The 21,320-nt window shown below is 35.9% G+C and overlaps 1 protein-coding gene across 3 annotated transcripts in view; it reads left to right on the top strand.

Annotated features, from left to right (window-relative positions):
- The window catches only part of LOC115453818 (ecdysone receptor-like), a 279,568-nt gene that overhangs the window by 149,320 nt on the left and 108,928 nt on the right, over positions 1 to 21,320 (top strand). For all 3 annotated transcript variants that reach the window (XM_030182564.2, XM_030182557.2, XM_030182576.2), the window contains one exon: positions 19,978 to 20,274. In XM_030182564.2, coding sequence (XP_030038424.1) covers positions 20,034 to 20,274 — 241 coding nt within the window. In that variant the 5' untranslated portion in view covers positions 19,978 to 20,033. The remainder of the gene's footprint in view (positions 1 to 19,977; positions 20,275 to 21,320) is intronic.

Here is a 21,320-nt window from a genome sequence, read left to right on the forward strand (position 1 = left end):
ACTTATGTGTGCATATATGTTTGTGTGTGCGCGTGCCTGCTTGCGTGTGTGTTGTGTGTACTATTATATAAAGTAGATACTACAGTATAACTTTTATTCTTACCTACAATTACATTATGATTTTGAAGAGTATCTATAAAATTAATCTAATTATACGTAATCCAAACGAAGCCTGTTCTTAATACGGTAAGAATTATTAATTACGATTAAAATATACCAAATTAGATATTTAATCATATTACATAACACCAATGAAGCCGCATTATCCCGTAATTACAAATTTCGTATCTGTTTCGCTTTACAGCTTGATGAGTTTTACATATCCACATAACAATGTTTTGTAACATCAAAGTTTTTATTTAGTATCACATGATTTACAGTAAATATAACGGCATATGGCATAGGATTATTGTTATTAGGTTATATAAAAATTTAAATAGCTTAGAACATACCCTTTAACAGTGGCGAAAGGCGAAACTTTTCGAAGGGGAACCTGACACAACATAAAAAATAATAAATAATAATATCAGCCCTGTATATACTTGCCCACTGCTGAGCACGGGCCTCCTCTATTACTGAGAGGGATTAGGCCTTAGTCCACCACGCTGGCCTAGTGCAGATTGGTAGACTTCACCACACCTTCGCAATTCCTACAGAGAACTTCTCGGATGTGCAGGTTTCCTCACGATGTTTTCCTTCACCGTTAAAGCGAACGATAAATTCACAAAGAATACACATATGATTTTAGAAAAGTCAGAGGTGTGTGCCCTTGGGATTTGAACTTGCGGACAATCGTCTTCGCAGTCCGTTCCATATTCAACTAGGCTATCTCCGCTTTTTATACACACACATAGGTAGATACAACATATAGGTACTTATATGCATGAAAGCGGATTGCAAATCGTTCTAATGATAATTAGATTCTTCATAAAGAGAAGCCGGAATGAATCGGGTTATGGCCTTTCGCCACTGCCCCTTAAACTCAAATGTTCTAGAAAACATACTTATTTGTACAGAAAATAGCGAACTCCGCAAAGTTAAAGCAATTTAAGTAAACACACATGCCGCAGACTTCTGTGGATCTTGCAAAACTGCATACCAATAAATCAAGACATCTACAAGCATTTTGTAAATAAGAAACGCGGTACAAATTTCTGCTGGTTATATAACCAAGTTATGCACTTTCTCACGCTCGCTTTGAATGCGCAAAGCCAATTTTCCACTAGTGCAAAAACAACACAAATTCAATTAGGGAAATGGTTTCTGTTTTGCAAAACAGAAGGGTGAAATTTATACGTATAACGTAAATGTTAGTGTTCAATTTCACTCAACAGATGAACCTTTTGGAGCTACACTATCATATATTAATATAACGTATGTGCATTGATATTATTATATACAAACATACATAACATCACGCATTTATCCCCGAAGGGGTATGCAGAGGCGCAACTAGGGCACCCACTTTTCGCCAAGTATGTTCCGTCCCATGATGTGATAGGGGGCGAGCCTATCGCCATATCGGGCACAAATTCCTGACTCCGGGCTGATACTGAGCAGAAAAACCCAAATATCACTTTGCCCGACCCGGGATTCGAACCCAGGACCTCAGAGCGCTATTGTACCGGACATGCAATACAACTACGCCACCGAGGCAGTCAAATCAAAGTATATACAAACATCGGTAGAATAAAGTTATATTTCGGCGGTGCGGCAGTGCGTTGTTACTGCATTTGGTACGGACTGAAAGAAACGGTTACCGACTGCAGTAATATATTATTTTTATTTTCTGTGTTCACTGCGGCTCTTTTTGCTAACCTTCAATAGGTTTGTATAAATATAGTTTTCAAATTCTGAGTTCAGACGTTTGCAGTCAAATCGTGAGCTTCCGAAGTATAATATGGTCATCATTGTTGGTATTTTTTATGTCTATGTAATATGTTGTCATGTTAAATAAACGAAGCCAATCATTTAGTGAGTCGTTTATAAAAAAATATATGTATAACTTTTGCCATAAGAAACTATGGTTGCAACGGTTAATGGTTATACTTATTTGTAAGTCCGATTTTGTCAGACTATTACAGGTTTAATAAAACTTATACTAAAATATGAAAAAGTCGGTCCGTTTGTTGTGTTTTATCTATACCATGGATACGAAGCAATACGATATATTTTGCATGGCGGAATTGCACAAAGAATATTTTATCATGGCAAAATTAATTCTGTGAATCAATATCAAAGCGGGAAAAGCCGACACGCCTGTCAAAATTAACTTACATTAATATACGAAAATACTGACTAGGATTACGGGTGAAAAAACTATTATGAAACATTTCTCCTCTTCCTTTGCGAATTAAGGCAAAATGTATTCGATCGATTTTGTTTAACGCTACCCGTCAAAATCGAATTCGGACAGAATCGTATTCGGCTTGGAAATTCTGCCACTACAAGACGCTAGTAGGTAATATTGCATGCTCAGAATTGCATGCTTGCAACGCTTTCAAAGAGGTTTTGTTTATCATTTTAGATATCTTTATATATTGCATTTAGTATTAGAGGTGATATGCTTTTCTTTAAAAAAAATCGCATATTTAAAACAAAATACTAAGTTTATTTTTTATACGTGCTAGTGACCTCACTGCACCTGATAGTAAGTGTAGCGGGGTCCAATAGAGTGTCGACTAACGAGAGATGATTGCCCGAGGCAGTCGACACAATTATGCCGGCCTGTTGGAACCGTGTACACAAATGTTAATCTCGGAAAGCGACACACTTACATAGGCCACTATGGCGGGTTTCAACACCTTGTGTACGGTGGTCGCTATCCATGTGGATATAAAATATATCCAAGCAAGAAAATGTTACAAATAATCTCAACAGCACCCATAAAAGCGATGAAGTTATCAAGAAACAATAACTAACGATTTATTTAAGCCATTCGAGCTGACATTCGCTGGAAATTGTGAAAGTGTAAACAAGCAAGGATATTGGAAACCATTCCGATGTGCAGAAACAGTTGTGGAAGGAAATAGAAATCGTAAGGACCCGAGCGTTCTCTGAGATACGGTTACGAACGAATTCATATGATTTCACGCTTCTGGAAATGTTAGCGGATTGAAGATGCTCAGAATGTTTAGTAATTGGTTATATTTTATAGGATCACGGAGCTATAGATGCTCATAATACATTTTATTTGAAGTAAGCAGTTCGTGGCTGACGCTGTGTTAATTTTTATTTTATTTCTTTAAACGACGAGACGAGCACACCCTTCGCCCGATGGTAAGCGACACGACATTCCATAAACAGTAGAAACACCATCCAACACCGTGAATTACAAAGTATTGTTTGGTATTCCGCTCGCCATTCTAAGACATGAGACGTTATGTCTTATTATGTCCAGTAGTTACACTAATATAATGTCCTTCAAACCGGAAAACAACAGTGACTACACACTGTTGCTTAGTGGCAGAAATAAACATTGCGGTGGTACCTACCCAGGCGGACTCTCACATATGAGAGACCCACCGCCATAAAAAATGCAATAAATTTTCGATCTATAAGTAATATTTACAGATCATACAAAGATGCGTCTCGGAGCGGGAATCCAACCCCCGACTTAATTCATAACTCATTTCCATTTGCGCCATAGATGGCATTGTATTAGTTTTCTATGAAGAGAAATGTAATAACAAATTAGTGCCAAGTGTTCGAAGAAACCTGTTCAAATAAAATTAAAGTATTTTAAAAAGAAATAGGTCTGTTCAATTTTAAATATTAAAACACCGGCCACGCTATTAAACTTTATTGCGTTTTTACTTAAGCATTATTTTTCAGTCTTCTAAATCGCGTATAAAGACCTATTTAGGAACTTTTTTATTTAAAAAACACCTTAGGCATTATCTGTAAGGTGACTAAATTAACAAAACACTAAATGGAGCTAACCAAAAACAGAAGTCACTAGCCATAGACGCTAAATGTATGACTAAATAACACGTATTGAATAAGAACTATTTCCATTATGTACTTAAAATTAGAATCATGTTCTTTTTCGGATTTTCCTAACTTAAAGTCTATGTCAATTGCTACTATATATTTTTCCTCTAAAATCTAAATATTTGAATGCAATATATGAATTTACTAATTACTAGATTCCCTTTACTGCGCCGTTGGCGTGAGTGATTGTTCCTGTAATAAACTCCCATTATGTACTTTTTTTATTTAAAAAATCCCTAAAACGAATTCCAGAACATGATCCATGAATTACAGTCCTAAATTTTAATGAAATGTCTTTAACATTTCAGAAACATCAAAACATGTACACAATATTTTGCGTTATAATAAATTCTACATACATTAAATAATATTTTCCATTTTCTGGATAAAGTAAACGCTTACTGCAAGTTTTGTTTAAAATATTCATATGTACCTTATCACGTCTCTTTGTCCTGTAAGCTGCAATAGGCCAGGAGGGATGGAGTGAGGTTTCAGGCCGTCGTAGACCGCATCAATGATATAGAGCTCTGCTAGAAAAGTTATTTTTAAGATGTTTTTAAGCAAAATAATTTTCAAACAATAATGATTTGTTACGTTTACGCGAATATTAGACATTAAAATAAAACTATTTTGCGGATTTTATCGCTGTTTTTATATTATAATTTTCTTAGTCAGTCTCGTGATCCCGTAGGCTACAAAGTCTATGAAACGTCGGGAGAAAACAAGCCCACGCGAACTTAGATGTTAAAGGTTTAGTTTCACTAAGTTTTGTTGAAATATTATGTAAATCCCGCATAAAAATGATAGCGTTTTCATAACATGCCTTAGAATTTAATAGTTAATGACATAAATATCGAAAGCTTTGTTAAGTAAAGTAGCTTGAATGATCAATAAATTCTGATAAGCTTGAAAAATATGTCAATTTCGGTGCTGTGTAAGTGCATCATCTTCAAAAGATTTGAATAATAAATATTTTCAATGTAATTGAGGCATCAATTTACAGTTATTGATTTAAATAAGCCAATATACTACAATATATGTATAATTAATATAAAAAGTGTATGCTATTTTATCGTTCACATACATTTATAAAACATCACACAAAACTGCTCGACTTCAGCTTAGGGTATTTAGAACAAGGCCCTAAATATTTTAGTATAAGCCATAAAAACAAAACCTAAAAAAGTTAATCAAAAACACGCGTGTACAAATTGGAATAATTAAATTTAAGTGCATGACTCTTCAAGCGAACACTACATCTAGTGGGCGCAGTCGGCTCAGCTGAAATGAGGGCGCCGGATCGATACCAGACTGGCAGACACAACAACATTCACACTGCGAAATCGCGCCTTACACTCGTTTTATAGTTAATGGTTATTATCAGATGAACAGGGCCAGTTTTGATAGGCGTTCGTGAGATAGTGATCATCACACGTGTGTCTAGCGATCATCGTCGGCGAAAACCCGCAGTGAGTCATCGGGGAGAGTGTATTCAATTACCTCATTGGTTGACATACTGTTGAATTATTTCTTCTTATAATATAAAAAGATTCGGTTAAGACTTTATGGTTACTTAGTTCAGTAACGTAAGAACTTTGAAAAGGAATAGTGTATTTCTATTTTCACATCATTTTTCTTATTAAAATTAAATGACCTTAGAAAAATAAAAAACTATTTAAATTAATTTTGAATATCGAATTGTTTGGAGACATGAAATTGTGATATATAAAACTACATACGAAGAAGTTTTAGTGTTTATATATAATTTTAACACCTGTAGAAACGTTGGACGCATCTGAAAAATAAAGGAAGAGTGCGGGTGACTGACCCCATGATGTCTCAAGGCGATTTCGCAGACCATGTTTACTTCATGTGATACGTTATGAATACGTGATGGCTTATTTGGAATATATAATAAATATTTTCAATTCTCTCACACTTCGTACAGACAATTATACGACCACTTTAAATGCCATATTAATCGACGTAATAACTTTAAAGTTGACAAATGTTACGACTTTATCTATCAAAAAGGCTGTGGTTATGTGAATTTTAATAAGGAAATAGTCGGATGTGCCGCGACCTCAGTAAAAGGTTATTGGTATTTGAAAATAAAATGTATGTAATTCAAATGATACATTATAGGAGGCATGGCAGTCATTTTGTATTTGAAGTTACAAAGAAAGATATTGCATATAGTAGACGTCAATCAAGTATAATTAGTATAAACGAAATAAAACATTACTTCGTTTTAAAGACAATAACTAAAGTTTGATCATATCTGCCTACTAATCTAATCAACTAAAGACAAGTTCTTGCTCGATACATTCATTCGATCTTATATCAAATTAAAATATGCCTAGAATTATTGAAAAAAATGTAAAAGTCATTAAACAATATTTTTATCTATCAAAAAAACCCGAGTTTTGTCCTCAAATATCTAAAAACGTTACTATTTTTAGATGTAACTCGAGACAGGTTAGCGATAATAAAGTTGCTGATACTTTAGTTACGAAAAATGTATATATTTTCATGTAATTTATCTCTGAAGGATAAGCCTCGATTGAGATCACCCACTTTCCCTCATTTTGTTTTACTGATGTCGTAAACAGAGCGACGATGAATTACACAAACTATGACAAATCTATACTTTTATACTTATATATATAGCTGAAGAGTTTATTTGTTTGAACGCGTTAATCTTAGGATCTACCAAAATGTTTTTTTTTAATTATCTATTATTAGGAAGTTACATTACTCCTGAATGCTATAGGCTATTTTTTTTACGCGGGAAAATAAAATGCGGACATTTAATCCCACAAAACTTCGTCGTGGGAGCGGACCCGCAAGGAAAAGGTAGTACAATATTAAAAAATAGATTATGACAAAATATACTAACGATCAATGCTAACGATATTCTCTGTCATCTAATACTAACTTGAACATCGAGTACCTAGGAATTTAGAGTACTAAAACTAATATTTTTTATAAAATGACTACGCTTTGTCACACTGCACATACACTTTACCACATACTTTTGGAGTATACCAAATACTATACTACCGCATACTATGGAACCAATTGCAGCCAGCAGCATTCCCAGACAGATAAGACTTGACGACCTTTAAAAGAGCGTATTCCCTCTTAGAAGGCCGGCAATGCATATCTATGCCTTGTTCTTGGGCGAGTGATCACTTACCATCAAGTGAGTCGTATCCTCGTTTGCGTAAACCTAAATGTTAACCTATTCCAAAAGCACAAATACATAATAGTTACTAGCATTATTTCACAAATGTTTCCTTTATCCCTCTATTATAAATTCTAAACGATTTTATGCCCAATGATTGGTAAGTACTAAAATATTTAATGTTTCACTCAGTGCTGGCAATGTTACATTTTGTTCTAATAAAGTTTGCGCAACCGGTTCGATTTTGTGACATACAACTTGATTTTATTCATAAACGTGAAATTTATTAGAATCGTTTTAGTGAAAACTTCACGCCATGCTACACCGGTGATGGAAAATCTGTCAACAAAGCATTGTGACCAAATAATAACAAAAATGAGTCAGGCGTTTCTCTTAAAATTTGAGTTGCTAGTAAATTATTTACTATTTTCTGTGCTGTTGATCACAAACGTGCATCATGTAAAATTACGATGCAGAATGTAGTCTCGTTCGATAACATAATACAACCAACAATCATTCTTGAGGAGGGACGCTCCTCTTCTCTCTAATCCATACCTATTTTCTTGAAAACTCTAATCAATGAAAAAGATATACCGACATTGTCGTTGCTATTGCCAACATCACCAACAAAAAGAAAATATACTGAATCATAAAAATAATCTCGATGCGGAATAAAATCTACAAGCCGTCGCTTCATGCGGGCTCATCGTTATTGAACACAGTCGTCTTTCTTCATAAAACTACAACCCATTACTTACATGCGGTGTTGTAATTCAAAAGTTGCACTAACTCCATAGTTGTTGGAGCTCTTAAATTTCACTATTTTATTGTTTAAGTACATGCATTTTATGCAGAGTTCGTAGCACGCGAGGGAAACGCTAGAATTGTTTTTATGCAAGCAAACTCTTTTGAAATTACCACGTATGGAGCGAGTGGTGTATTTAAAGGATAAACTTCAGTTCCATTACGGCAGCCGAGTGTTTTACATTATAGAATGGGAGCTGTTCTTCGCGACTTTGCTTATGCTGTAAATTTGTTCGAATATGCTAAAGACTACGTACGTTACGTACTACGAAACCTTCATTAAAATGTCACATAGACGCTGTCGCCTTGTTGCCAAAATACACTACACAGGGGCCTTATTCTCTATCCCGCACGTTATTTTGACAGTGCGTAACAAGCACGTAACACAACCCATCATGTTTAGTACTATAGAAATTTGGCTTACAGAATACCATTCCACACACATTTCTCGAAGATAACATGACACGGCCGCGTTACGCGTTTACACTATCATACAGAATAAGGGCCCAGGGGCCTTATTCTCTATCCCGCACGTTATTTTAACAGTGCGTAACAAGCCCGTAACACAACGCATCATGTTTAGGACTATAGAAATTTGGCTTACAGAATACCATTCCACGCACATTTCTCGCAGATAACATGACACGGCCGCGTTACACGTTTACACTATCATACAGAATAAGGGCCCAGTATACACGCTATCAAACAGTTGCTGAAGTCATTGAATGTCTGCTCGATATCTAATTATTTAGATTATTAAATACAGTACCATATAAAACCATTTATGTCATGATTACTTAATTATGGACATCTTTTTTTTTTTTAATACAACACGCACACTATTACAACAATATAACTTATTAAATTTTCCCGAATTATCTCCAATAACTTGACAAAAGTGATATTGTCATAATGTATTAAGAGATGTAATTAAATTTTCATAAGGCAAATCCGAATGAGGTTTAGTGGGCGGAAATTTACGGCCGCCATAAAATGGTGCACAAAGAACATACAGATAAGTTCTGGGTAATTACTAAACTGCAGCAGATTTTAAAGCGTGAATAACGTTTATTGAAGATTTACAACTTTTTGTTTCTGGTGATATATTGAGTTTTTGAACCCGCTGAGTCATTCAATGATCGGCGGATTTGTAATATAGGAAAGTAATCATTGGTAATATTAACGGACAGAGTCTCTGTAATAAAAATGTTAAAAAACTAAAAACACTAGTATCGCTACCTACAAATAAAAATACCGCGCGTAATTTATTACAAAAATTCCTGTCGTCACAAGTCAAGATATGAGGGTCATAATTTTTAATAAAAAAGAAATATGGAGCATTTTAAAAGATAAAATATGAACGCAGAGACAATTTTTACATACAAACAACTCAATAACGCATCACAAGCAATGAGTTAGTACCGACTTTAAAACTACTGACGATAATAAAATAAATTCCTTTCACGGTTTATTTTCCGTAAACAAATAAGTGAACATGGATATTTCGAGAACACTGTTGAATCGCAAAAATATTCTTTAGAACAGAATTTAAAAAGCGTTCAATATTATACATATGAATGGAGTGGAACTTGAAATAGGTATAAAACTATTATGCAAAGAATACAACTGAGTTTGAACAATGAAAAATTGGACGTTGCTTTTATGTGGGAAGTTTGACTTTGGCAAAGCAGCACTTGAGTATTCAGTCCTCGGTTTCATCAGTTGTTTAAGTTTCTTTTGTTCCCTTCGCGTGCATAAGAGTATCTATTTAGTACATCGCTACGATATTATAAATTTTATAAAAGTCATGAAATTTCAATTTCTGTTTAGGTTATTATTTAAGCTACTGTGTAAAAATAGTTTTGCCCAGACTACATTCAGATTGTAGAAAAAAGAAAATTAAAATAATATTTTTATTTATCAGTTAGTATACTACATCATGAAATAGGCATATAAATTAATTGTTTAGGTGTTTTTCTCCCATAATTATACCATCAAGGGTTGTTTTAGTTGAATAACATGTTATTGATATCGGAATGAGTGGATGCCGAGGTTACGCCACGTCCTTGCTAAGTCAACCTCACCTTGGCACTATCAACACTATAAATGCATTTTAAATATGACCACTTGAAATAATATCGCCGGAGTGTTTGCATTCCATATCGAAAATCTCTGGAGTCTGGACTTCATCGAATGTCGAGGAATTGATTGATCTATCTTAGTGAGGCATGCATGTGATATGAAAAATATCGAAGCGAGGCCAATTATAAATGAATTACATTGATTTTATTCAGATTACGCAATGGTTGCATCGCAATTTATAATACACTAGCTGACCCGACAGACGTTGTTCTGTCTTACTATGAATTTGGAGTACGCATTCTATCAATCGCTGACAATTATTTCAAACAACTGACAGTTATGTAAAATTAAATTATTGTCGTGAAGTTGTCTTAAATTTTCTAATTTTCCGCGCAATTTTTTGAATATTTTCTTTTATAAGAACCTTATCCTGACAATACAAACACAACAAAAAAATAGTTAAATCGGTCCAGCCGTTCACGCGTGATGGCGTGACCAAGGGAAAAAGGGATTATTTTTTATATATATATAGATTTACAGTAAACTACGGTAGTTCCAAATCCACAGTAAGAAGGCATTTCGTATGCCAATTTAAGACATCTATAACATTGGTGGAAGGTGATTTTTTTCGAAAGGGAAGCCGACTACATAGTATTGGTATTCATTTACATAAATGCAGTCTTAAAATAGTTTCAGTGATAATTAAAATCTACATAATCGGAAGCCGGCTGGAATCGGCTTATATGGACCCTTTGCCATTGGTGTTTAATCCTTCAAAAATATCAAACGATTATAGATCAATCTTGAAGAATTTCTAATAAATTACAAAAACCTTTTCTACTATACAATTTATGTATCTGATTGTATGAGAAAGCGTTGTTAACGTTCTTTGAAATAATGGAATCCGTTTCTGAGAACCGTTTTATTCTGCGAACAAGCCATTAAGTATTTCGGTCAACATATTTTCCCTAAACTGTGTTTTGGGATTTAACCGTGTATTACTTAAATCTAGTACGTGATGTCCAAATTAATGTATTTAAATGCAATTGCTATATGGAATGGATTAATTAGCATTCAAAATATACATCGTGTAGACCTGTGCGGGTTTAAATCCATTAAAATTCAAAAGATATTCCCTAATTGTATATAAAATCAAATCAAGAAGGTATCACGTTTTATGAACGTAAATGAGCTAAGTAAATTTCGATTCAAATTCCTCAAACGACGAATTACAACGTTATGAAGACAAGTCACGCAAAAAGAATGTGTTGTGTAATGCCCAAAAATTAAGTTTTAGTTAGATACAGCCAAATATTTGTTAAATGATAGGTAAAATATTTATTTAACATCCGTTTATAAATAGATGTTTTGTTTATATTACATTAGTGGTCTTTCCATATTATGAAATGCGTTATAAATAAGATAATATCAAAAGACTACAATGTAAAGAATGAAAAATGTACTAAATAACAGAACTTTACATAAATAACGACATAACTATAAAAGCTAAAACAAAGACAAACTAAGAAATAACAAATATGGCAAATTACACACAGAAGTTAACAGAAGATGCAGAGGCTATGAACGAAGAAATCGTTATAAAAATTTACAAAAATGCGACCTACATCTTAAATACTGATGTAGCTAAAATCGAAACGGTTGCTGTGACGTCACTTGCGTGACAAATAAATATAAAATAACATAAACGTCGCGTAATATTGCAAGAGGAAATGGCATCTGACTCAATTCGTGCTTCCTCTAACCTTACCATTTATACATTCCTTTACAAAGAAAACAAAGTAATTTCCACTTGAATAAGTAATATCAAAAGTAATATTTGATATCGAATACGTCTCTATTCAACATTTGACTTCATATTATTTTCCTGTTGTGAGAATTGCGAATTTCACGGAAGAAACTAAAGGAGACATGTGTGTCCCCACTTAAGTAAAAATGAAACTGTATTTGGGCGCCTTTTCTTTTCAACATAATGGAGAAGATGTATTCTTTTCATTGATACAATTTGTATTAGGACGATGTTTACTTCGATATAGTTGAATAAAATGGTCTGGACCGGCCACTCGCCTTTTCTTATTCGTCTTTCAGAAACTTTATTAAGATGAACACATTGGTCAAAGATGATAGCGTGGTACAAGCAATCATTAAAGTTCGAAAACAGGTGTAATATATCACAGATTGGACTAATTTCATTTGAATATGTTGTGCGATTTGAACCCATAGGTGCATTTAGATAATAAAAATTAGTATTATAACCAAAAAAAAGTAATGAAGCCAACTTTAACATATCTTAGTAATATTTTGAACGTGGCATGGCATACCTTGATACTTATTAGTCCTTTTTGATAAATGATAAATTAATTTTATTGTTGTTAATTTTTATTATGGTTTAATTTGCTGCCCTTAAGTCACTTTTAAGTTCAATTATATACATGTTGAGTTTTCCTAACTTGGGATTACATTATAGCTATAAGTTATAATATTTAAATTATTGTAATCGTAGTGTTAAGTCTGCTGGAAAATCAAAAAATAAATAAATGATTTGAAATAAAGTGACCATTATACCAACGTTGCTTTGTATTTCCTACTACAATAATTTGTAACCAAATTACTCCAAATTGTAGCATTTAAAAACTACATAATATTTAGACTGGGTTCTCAAATTCTCTGTCGCAATACTAATCTAACAAGAGCTTCTGTCATAACGTTTCGTAACATGACGAGGCTTTGTCACACACGATACTAGTCCCCTTTCATATAACAAATTGTGCCCATATTTGTTGACGTGTGTTCTCATAAGAGTTCTAGTTGGGCAACGATATGGCGCAATGAAAGTCAGCCGTCCTATCAAATTATACCTTTGGTACTACTATTAACAATTACGTTGTATACTTGCAATATCTATGCTGCAATTTATGGTACAAAAATAAACTTTAGTTAAAGAAGCCAATGTCGGACGCAGAATCTTAAAATCATAGACCTAAAAAAAGAATAAAAATTAAAAAATATTAGATAAAAATATTTTCATATACAAACTTTTATAAGAATAGAAAGCATAAAAATAGAAGTCGTCGATAAAATAGCTACGTGATTTCCCAGCACGGATTCAGACAATCTTTTTCATCTTCCCCACCCCGGATCGTTCCATGTTCCGACGTAAGACGCAGTAAACACACCCTCTGTCATGTGCTACGAATATCCAGGATTTTCATTCCAACTGAGTCTAGAAATAGTATTATTGAAGCACTCCCTCGCGGATATCAGAATCATATTGCTACTTTCCAATATCACGAATAAAGAGAACAAATTTATTATAATCCCCTTTTGATATTCGATACTTGATTACAACGTTTATAATCATATTTAATACCGAAGTATTGTAAGGCTCTTTTAGGTAAAAGAGAATAATTGTAATAAAGCGATATCAAATTTTACGGTGTTGGAAATATGATCAAAGAATTAAATTATCCAACTTTTCAATCTGACTGCCTCGGTGGCGTAGTTGTATTGCATGCCCGGTACAATAGCGCTCCGAGGTCCTGGGTTCGAATCCCGGGTCGGGCAAAGTGATATTTGGGTTTTTCTGCTCAGTATCAGCCCGGAGTCTGGAATTCGTGCCCGATATGGCGATAGGCTCGCCCCCTATCACATCATGGGACGGAACATACTTGGCGAAAAGTGGGTGCCCTAGTTGCGCCTCTGCATACCCCTTCGGGGATAAATGCGTGATGTTATGTATGTATGTATGTAACTTTTCAATCGCGACAACGGTGTTTGAAAAGAAAATTTACGTATTGATAATATGCATTTATAACTGTTTCTCGGTATTAACGGGGTTGTCCTTTTGTTAAATAGCTGCATACGTAGTCTATTACCCAGTTTAAACTTCATTACGCTAACGGTCCACAAACATGGCAATAAATCCCATGGGAACTATAACAATTTGCTGGCAATCACCTGAGCCCAGTACCCACTCATACGGCGAACTCAATAATGCATGAAGCCCGTCAGACGTCCGCTGCGCCCAACAGACTCTCTAATTACGGCCGGCAACACAAACTGCTTATTCCCACCTCGCACGGCTATCGAACTCGCCTCCTAGAAAACAACTATGCCTACGTAAATATATTATAACAAGGCCATTAGTCTAGTAGTGACGCAACAACGCGGCACTGGCGAGCCGGTGACCTCGCTGAATATATCACAGCGCACTCGTGGGGTCGTGCCACTCGTGAATTCTACTTCCGCCTCATCGACAATTTTTTAATGCCAAGCGAGGCTCATGGAACTTTGCATTTAAATTACGATCTGCATCACAAGACTCCCAACATTGATGACAGACGCTCAGGTTGCATCATTGCATTAGCGCCGCCGAGATGCCGCCGAATGCGCTCAATGCATTTCGGAGCGTACTCCAGACGCAAGCACGTATTCGATCCTCGATAATGTTCTTTATGCGCGCGTGTATCCCCTGACCGCATCGGCATTATGCGAGGAAGCGCTGAACCGCACCGAATATATTTTCCCAGATTATTATCCGTGATGTATGGTATTGCGCGTAAATCTTGTCGCAATAGAATTGGTCGGTGAATCCAGAACTGGTATTTCCTTAAAGAATATATGAATAGCAGTTCGTATGCGGAACGAGTTGATGTTCAATGTTCTTCTTTCGATTGCTTTCGGCGTGTTTTATTCTAACGTTATCGTAATGAGTCATAAAAGTTTATGGCTCACGTCGTAAAAGCGACTCCTCTGCTGTCTGCGAAGGTAGGACGCGACGAGGCGAGAACTTTGATGTTACGACGTGTGCCGTCAGGGATATGGCCTGCACGCGAAGGTTCTGTCGGTATTGCTGCACTCAATGTCGTTCGCTTGCAATCCTAATGACATTTCGTAAGAATTCAACTTATACATACGATAGCCATGATAGTACTGAGCCCTGCAACAAAGACTAAATTTATATCTTCACTGTCTTCTTCTCCTAAAGTAGTAATTTCTAGAACGTCTAAAATATGTTTCATTATTCACTGCGTCCTCCTTTTATTTTTGTTCCGCTAACGAAGACAAGCACACGGGTTATTCTGAAAATAAATCTGTAGCCATAATTGCCGGAGGATATTAATGAACGGCTATTTTGTTTTACTTTCTTCAGTTAAAATATATTACGCCTATCACTCAAGAATGTCGGTAAGTCAGGGCTAAAGTTCCGAGGCTTGCGGTAATAAAATACTAAGCAATAAACTCGACTTATCCCATATTCTGTAAGTATCCCAACCAGTGATGCTTGTATAATCTGTTCATCTCCAAAGACGAAATGGTTGCAGTAAATCGATACTGTCGGCAATCCGCATACGCAATCCTATTACACATACAAGAGCACCATTCGGGCTATCTCGCACGAATCTCTTGTTGGCATTCGTGTACAACCGCGTGCTTGATTGATGAAGCGAAAGTGGTCTGTTGAACAACACTGCAGAATAGCGCGGTCTCACGCGTGTGTGAATGTTGGAACGTTAAGTATGAACAAAAATCGCATTTGCTTTTTCTTTTGGTCTTAATGACTGAGCTTTTTGTAGATAGGAGTAAACGAAAGTATGCCTTATCTTATAGTATATAGATTGTACATTACATTATACTATAATGATTAACGGTTCCATATTACATATACTATTAAGGGGCAGTAGCCTAGATGCATGTCTACAATCTTTAACGCTAATAGAAAACAGAAAAAAAAATATGGTAATGACATATTCTATCAATAAGTCTTTCGCTAGGATATCGTTCTAATATATAACGTTAACGTTTACGATTGTAGAAAGGCATTTCGTAGTGTTCTTGGGACATTGAGACCCTGAGTTTCTAGTTATAGATCTGTGTGCATGTTTTAACGATGATCTGAGGTAATTACCCAAATATAAATAAATAAGTTTCCGTTTCTTGCTACGGATATTGCAGGTTCGTTAACCCGCTGACCACATTAGCCATTTTTAGGTATTAAAACCGGAAAATCTCTCCATATATTGCTTTTCTTTTTAATCTTGACAACTTATTCAGATCCTTAAACTTAGAAAAAAGGCAATAGAATCTAATATATACAAAACCTATTGCCGCAATAATACTTTCCTACAAAATTTACATATTATCATTCCACTGCCCCACATAGGAGATGCGTCATCGTCAACAAGTCATTGATACAAATGCCGTAATGTGGGATAAGGATGTGGCATAACGTATTCAATAGTAACAGTGATTACATTGCTCTGTACACAAGTAGAGAAAGCCCGGCGACATTGGGCCGGTATAGAAGTGGGTTTGCGGGCGGGTGCGGCGCGGGGGGCAACTAGGTGAGCGTGTCGAGGTCGTGACGTCACGCGCTTTCTCTGCGCCCGCGCAGCCGTTGTGCAAGCATCGCCGCGGTTGCAACGTGCATTTTGTCCTGCGTGATAAGATTATACGTGGATTTAAGGGCAGCTTATAATATTTTTAGTGTTAGAATATTGTTAAAGACTGATTTTATACGGACACATTTAAAATTGGTTTACAGGCTGTTAACTGTTTTGTGGCAACTCTTATGACTTCTTGGCTCTTATTTTTACAGTTCTTCATTAGACTCTCTGTAAGTATTCAAGTCTGTTGTAGACATATATGGAAAACAGCAAACCACATACATGCTCGTGCGTCCTCTCTTTTATGTGAGCATTACAAGAGGTGTGTCAGGATCATGACACATTTAATCTCTGGTTACTACTACAAGTATCAACTGTCGGTATGACAACGAATGAAACCGTAACATGCATTGAATATATTATTGGAGAAATTACTGAGTTTATCGTGTTTTTAGCATAATTAATGTTTGGGAACATGGTATTTACGGTTACTCCTTCAATCAACCAATCAGCCCGTCGCCGTCCACTGCTGAACATAGGCTTCCCAAAGTGAGCGCCAACCATCCCGGTCTTAAAAAGCCAACATCCATTACCGACTTCTTATACAAAATTAATATTAAACTCAATTCTAAAATATAGTATCTCATCAAAATAAATACGGCTGAAGTGGTAGTATGATTACACAAACATTGTAGCAATAACTACGTTCGAACACTGTCTTGTAGTCAGTTTGACCTTAACAATCACAAACAACGTGAAAAATCGTGCTCGCAGTGTACATCATTTGTCACAAAACGTTGGCTCACATCCAGAAGAGGGCATGAAATTTTAGCGGTAACAAATTTAGGCACAGTGTCAAATTTAGACATAAAGCATATTTGGACGTTGTCCATAAATAAATATGAAAAGTAACGATCATAAGTTCCTGTGTGTTACATTACGAGTAATTCTTCAAAGGCATCTGACAAAGATATTTGCGTTTATATTATTTTTCCGACGGCAGGATGATTTAATGAGTTGAAACAGATTAAATGGCGTAATTTAAACCGACTTTTAGTATTGCTTTAGTTCCATTTAATAAAAAAATAAGGTATAATTTTGTAACTGAAAACAAAACACCATAGCAGAATGTTTGAATTGTCTTATTTATTATGTTCAATTCGAACCAGTAGTTCCTGAGATTAGCGCGTTTAAACAAACTCGTTAGCTTTATATAATAGTATAGATTATTCTGCTTATATTTATAAAATGCAAATCAGATTTTTTTTGCTATGAATGACGAGACGAGCTTGCCGTTCGTCTAATGGTAAGCGCTATCCAACACCTTGAATTACTAAAGAATTTTTGTTCGGTATTCCACTGGCAACAATGTCCTTCAAACCGGAACACAACTGTGAATACACACTGTAGCTTGGCGGCAGAAATAGACATTGCGGTGGCACCTACCCAGGCGGACTCTCACATATGGGAGACCTACCACCAGTAATTTAACTTGACCCATACTACATATCTTTACACTATACGGGTGACTTAAAATAATCGCACCTTATATTTAGGAATTCAATCCTATAAAAGCCGTCACTACAACCGTTTTCTAACTAAAAACATCCTAAGACGTCTGAGAGTGAATTCGCTTGTTTTGCATATTTATATTTTATGTTTGATCGTAAAATGTTTAAAGTAACAGAGTTTATTGTGTTGCTCATAAAATTCCATGAACACATGCAGCGCATAGGGCGTTTTAGGTATTGGCCTTTTATTACTCCTAAAAACTTTTAATGTATCAAAATGTGTATGCGAGGATGATTGGAGCATTAGTTGGTTAAGATATTTTCATACAATTTTATCGGTCAAAATTTAATGTTTTTAATATTCATATTTAAGGCGAATAGAAAAAATATTTGCGTTCCCAATTTTACCCTTCAATGTACAAACATAATATACATGTATAGTACCAAAATTGTGATATCTCTTATATCACATACTCGTTGAAAATAGAACACTATAAAATAAGATATGCTTGATAAATCAAACATTCTCTATGTTATGGCATTTGCTCATGCATTCTTGTGCAAAAAAGAGTGAATGAATGATTACGTATGCAGAAGTCTACTTACAATATTTCATCTTTACCGTCTCTTCCAAACGAGCCAATACGTGATGCAACTTACACAGTATAGATAAACATACAGCATTGTTAGCACAGTGCATTCTAAGATATTGCTCCCAATAAAGCCATGTATCCGGTTTTACGAGAAGCAATGCACGGACAATTGTTAACGTCCCGGGATCCCGCTGTACCGGGATAAGATCCTGGCTAATCCCGGCGCCGCTGTGGTTTACGACAGCTTAGATAGCAGCTAGATTTCACATTGAGCGCGATGACGTAACTAAAATATCAAGCGTTTTGTGCGAATTATTTATATGTTTTGATGTTTTGGGTTGAAGATTTTATATTGTCTGACAACGTATAGCATTAAGTGATGGTTCTTGAAGGATTTTTGCTTTGTTACTTGCATAACGTGAGCATTAAGAAGGAATTTAAGACTATTCATCCCCTTAGGTCAATCAAATCGAAAATCCCATCAGATATGCTGTTAGTACGTACTAATTTTGCTTTCAAACAAATATTTAATTACAAATATGGCGTGTGTTGGGAATCGTAACATTTGCTCTTTGTTTGGATTAGAATCGCCATTAATTGTTGTATCCATGCCTTCAGAATATATATAAGTGCACTGCGAAACATAGACGTTTTCCAGATTATCATCATTATGTGCATCAATTAAATATTTATTCTGTGTTGACAGACTTAAATATTTTAGTAGACAAGCAAGACGTTTTCGTTTTGAAAAAAAGAAAGAAAACCGTTTTATTAGTCATAATCGCAACATAAACAAACTACTACTACATAAATACACAAATAAAAAAATGGCTGGTCGCGGCTCTTACTAGTAAGCAATCAACACTCCGTGTCACTAATTTGCAGCCCGCATAGTGTAAGAAATTTTTACCACTATTTGAACTTAGAACTTGCCTTAACGCCTGCTGTAATTCTTTAAACAGCGGGGTTCTAATGGGAACTTATGTCTGTAATCTGTATGAACGGGGATCCACTGAGAGACCTGAGATTTTATGTCACGACGTGGTTGACTTCGCAAGTTTGACCTCACGTCACTCTAGCACAGAGGTGGCGCAACATAATGACACATCTGACCTATGAGTCCTTTAAATAGATGGACAAATGCCTCTCAAAATGAAGAAATTATTATGAAACATAACTCGCTTTTGCCCTCGGAGGGTAAGGTAGAGACGTAACTAGTTTTCTCTCTTGTTAGTATGGAAGACTATCATCCTATGGACTTTCAGTCTCGGGTAGCTCAGATGTGTTTTCTCGAATCGAATCCAGAAATTGACAGCCCGACTACGCTGCTTCTAAACCTACTGCTGTTTCTAGAATGAACCAACAGATCTGTGTTAATATGGTGCAAATTTTTTGTTTTGCAGAAGTGTGGAGCGCGGGCGGCGGGGCCGGCGGCGGTACAGCATGCGGTAGCAGCGGCATGGACCTGAAACACGAGGTGGCGTATCGCGGGGTGCTACCCAGCCAGGTGAAGGCGGAGCCCGGCGTCAGCCACAACGGGCACCCGGTCAACGGGCACGTGCGCGACTGGATGGCGGGCGGCGCCGCGGGCGGAGGCTCCCCCTCGCCCGGGGCGCCGACGCAGCCCACGCCCAACAATGGCTACTCCTCACCACTCTCCTCCGGCAGCTATGGTCCTTACAGTCCAAATGGGAAAATAGGTGAGTTGTAGTGCACAATGTTCTGTAATAGTATCGCGTTCCAAACTTATCTGTTAAGTTCAGACGTTCAAGCTGGCAAATGTCCTATTTATAGGCACAAATCATGTGAAAGCTGGTGCAGTAGCGCTAGTGTAAGAAACTATGACTGCAAACTTCACTATTGAGTTTTAGTGGGACTAAGGCAATATCGCAGTAAAAAAATCGTTAAGAAAATTTTATTGATTGAATTTTGTGATATGATTATGAAAGAGTGTTAATGAAATGTAGAATTACTATATATTTCTAGTAACAAAATAGTAAAAGCGTCGGCTTCTCTTTTATTGTTTTCAATATACGCTGGTACCTAGATAGCGTATTGCATACGACAGACCTTGCCAGTATATACCCAGATGCGACAAAAACCCGCACACACCTGCCAAAACAAAGCCAAAACGATAAGGATGATAAAGCATTCAAGCATTGCACGACCTAGATATAAATGTGACCAGTTAATTGCGTAACAGCGGGGGCTGGAGTGAGAACAGTAATCTTACATTGAACGCGACCCACATGGGATAACAAAGAACCACAATAGTCCATTTCCCAACAGCCTTCACATTAATGATAGCCACGAGGTAGGAAATGCTTGTAACGGGAATATATGAGTATTGTGAACGTAGGGTTGCCACAATAATTTTTGATCAAAAATAATTTTTTAGAAAGCGATTATGTGGTTGATAATCATATTATGTCCACGTGATAAAGACCGAAATGAAAAAACTACAGAATGTATGATATCACTGATTGGTGGTATAAAGATTTTCTTTTAGAATATAGTAGTAAATTTCAAAATAATATGCGGATATACACCTAAAGTGAAACCAACATCTAACTAAAGTAGTGTTGTTTGTGGCGATAGTTTGAAATAGCAACAAATGTCGTGACGTGAGTGTGATGACTCATCGAAAACATGTTATATATGCATGTGACAATGCAAAGCAAACGTATACGTAAAAATCTTGATTAAATACATTCACACTGCTGTTCCTCAGGCTTAACATTGTCAA

Source organism: Manduca sexta, chromosome 17, assembly GCF_014839805.1.
Source record: "Manduca sexta isolate Smith_Timp_Sample1 chromosome 17, JHU_Msex_v1.0, whole genome shotgun sequence".
Lineage (NCBI taxonomy): Eukaryota > Metazoa > Arthropoda > Insecta > Lepidoptera > Sphingidae > Manduca > Manduca sexta.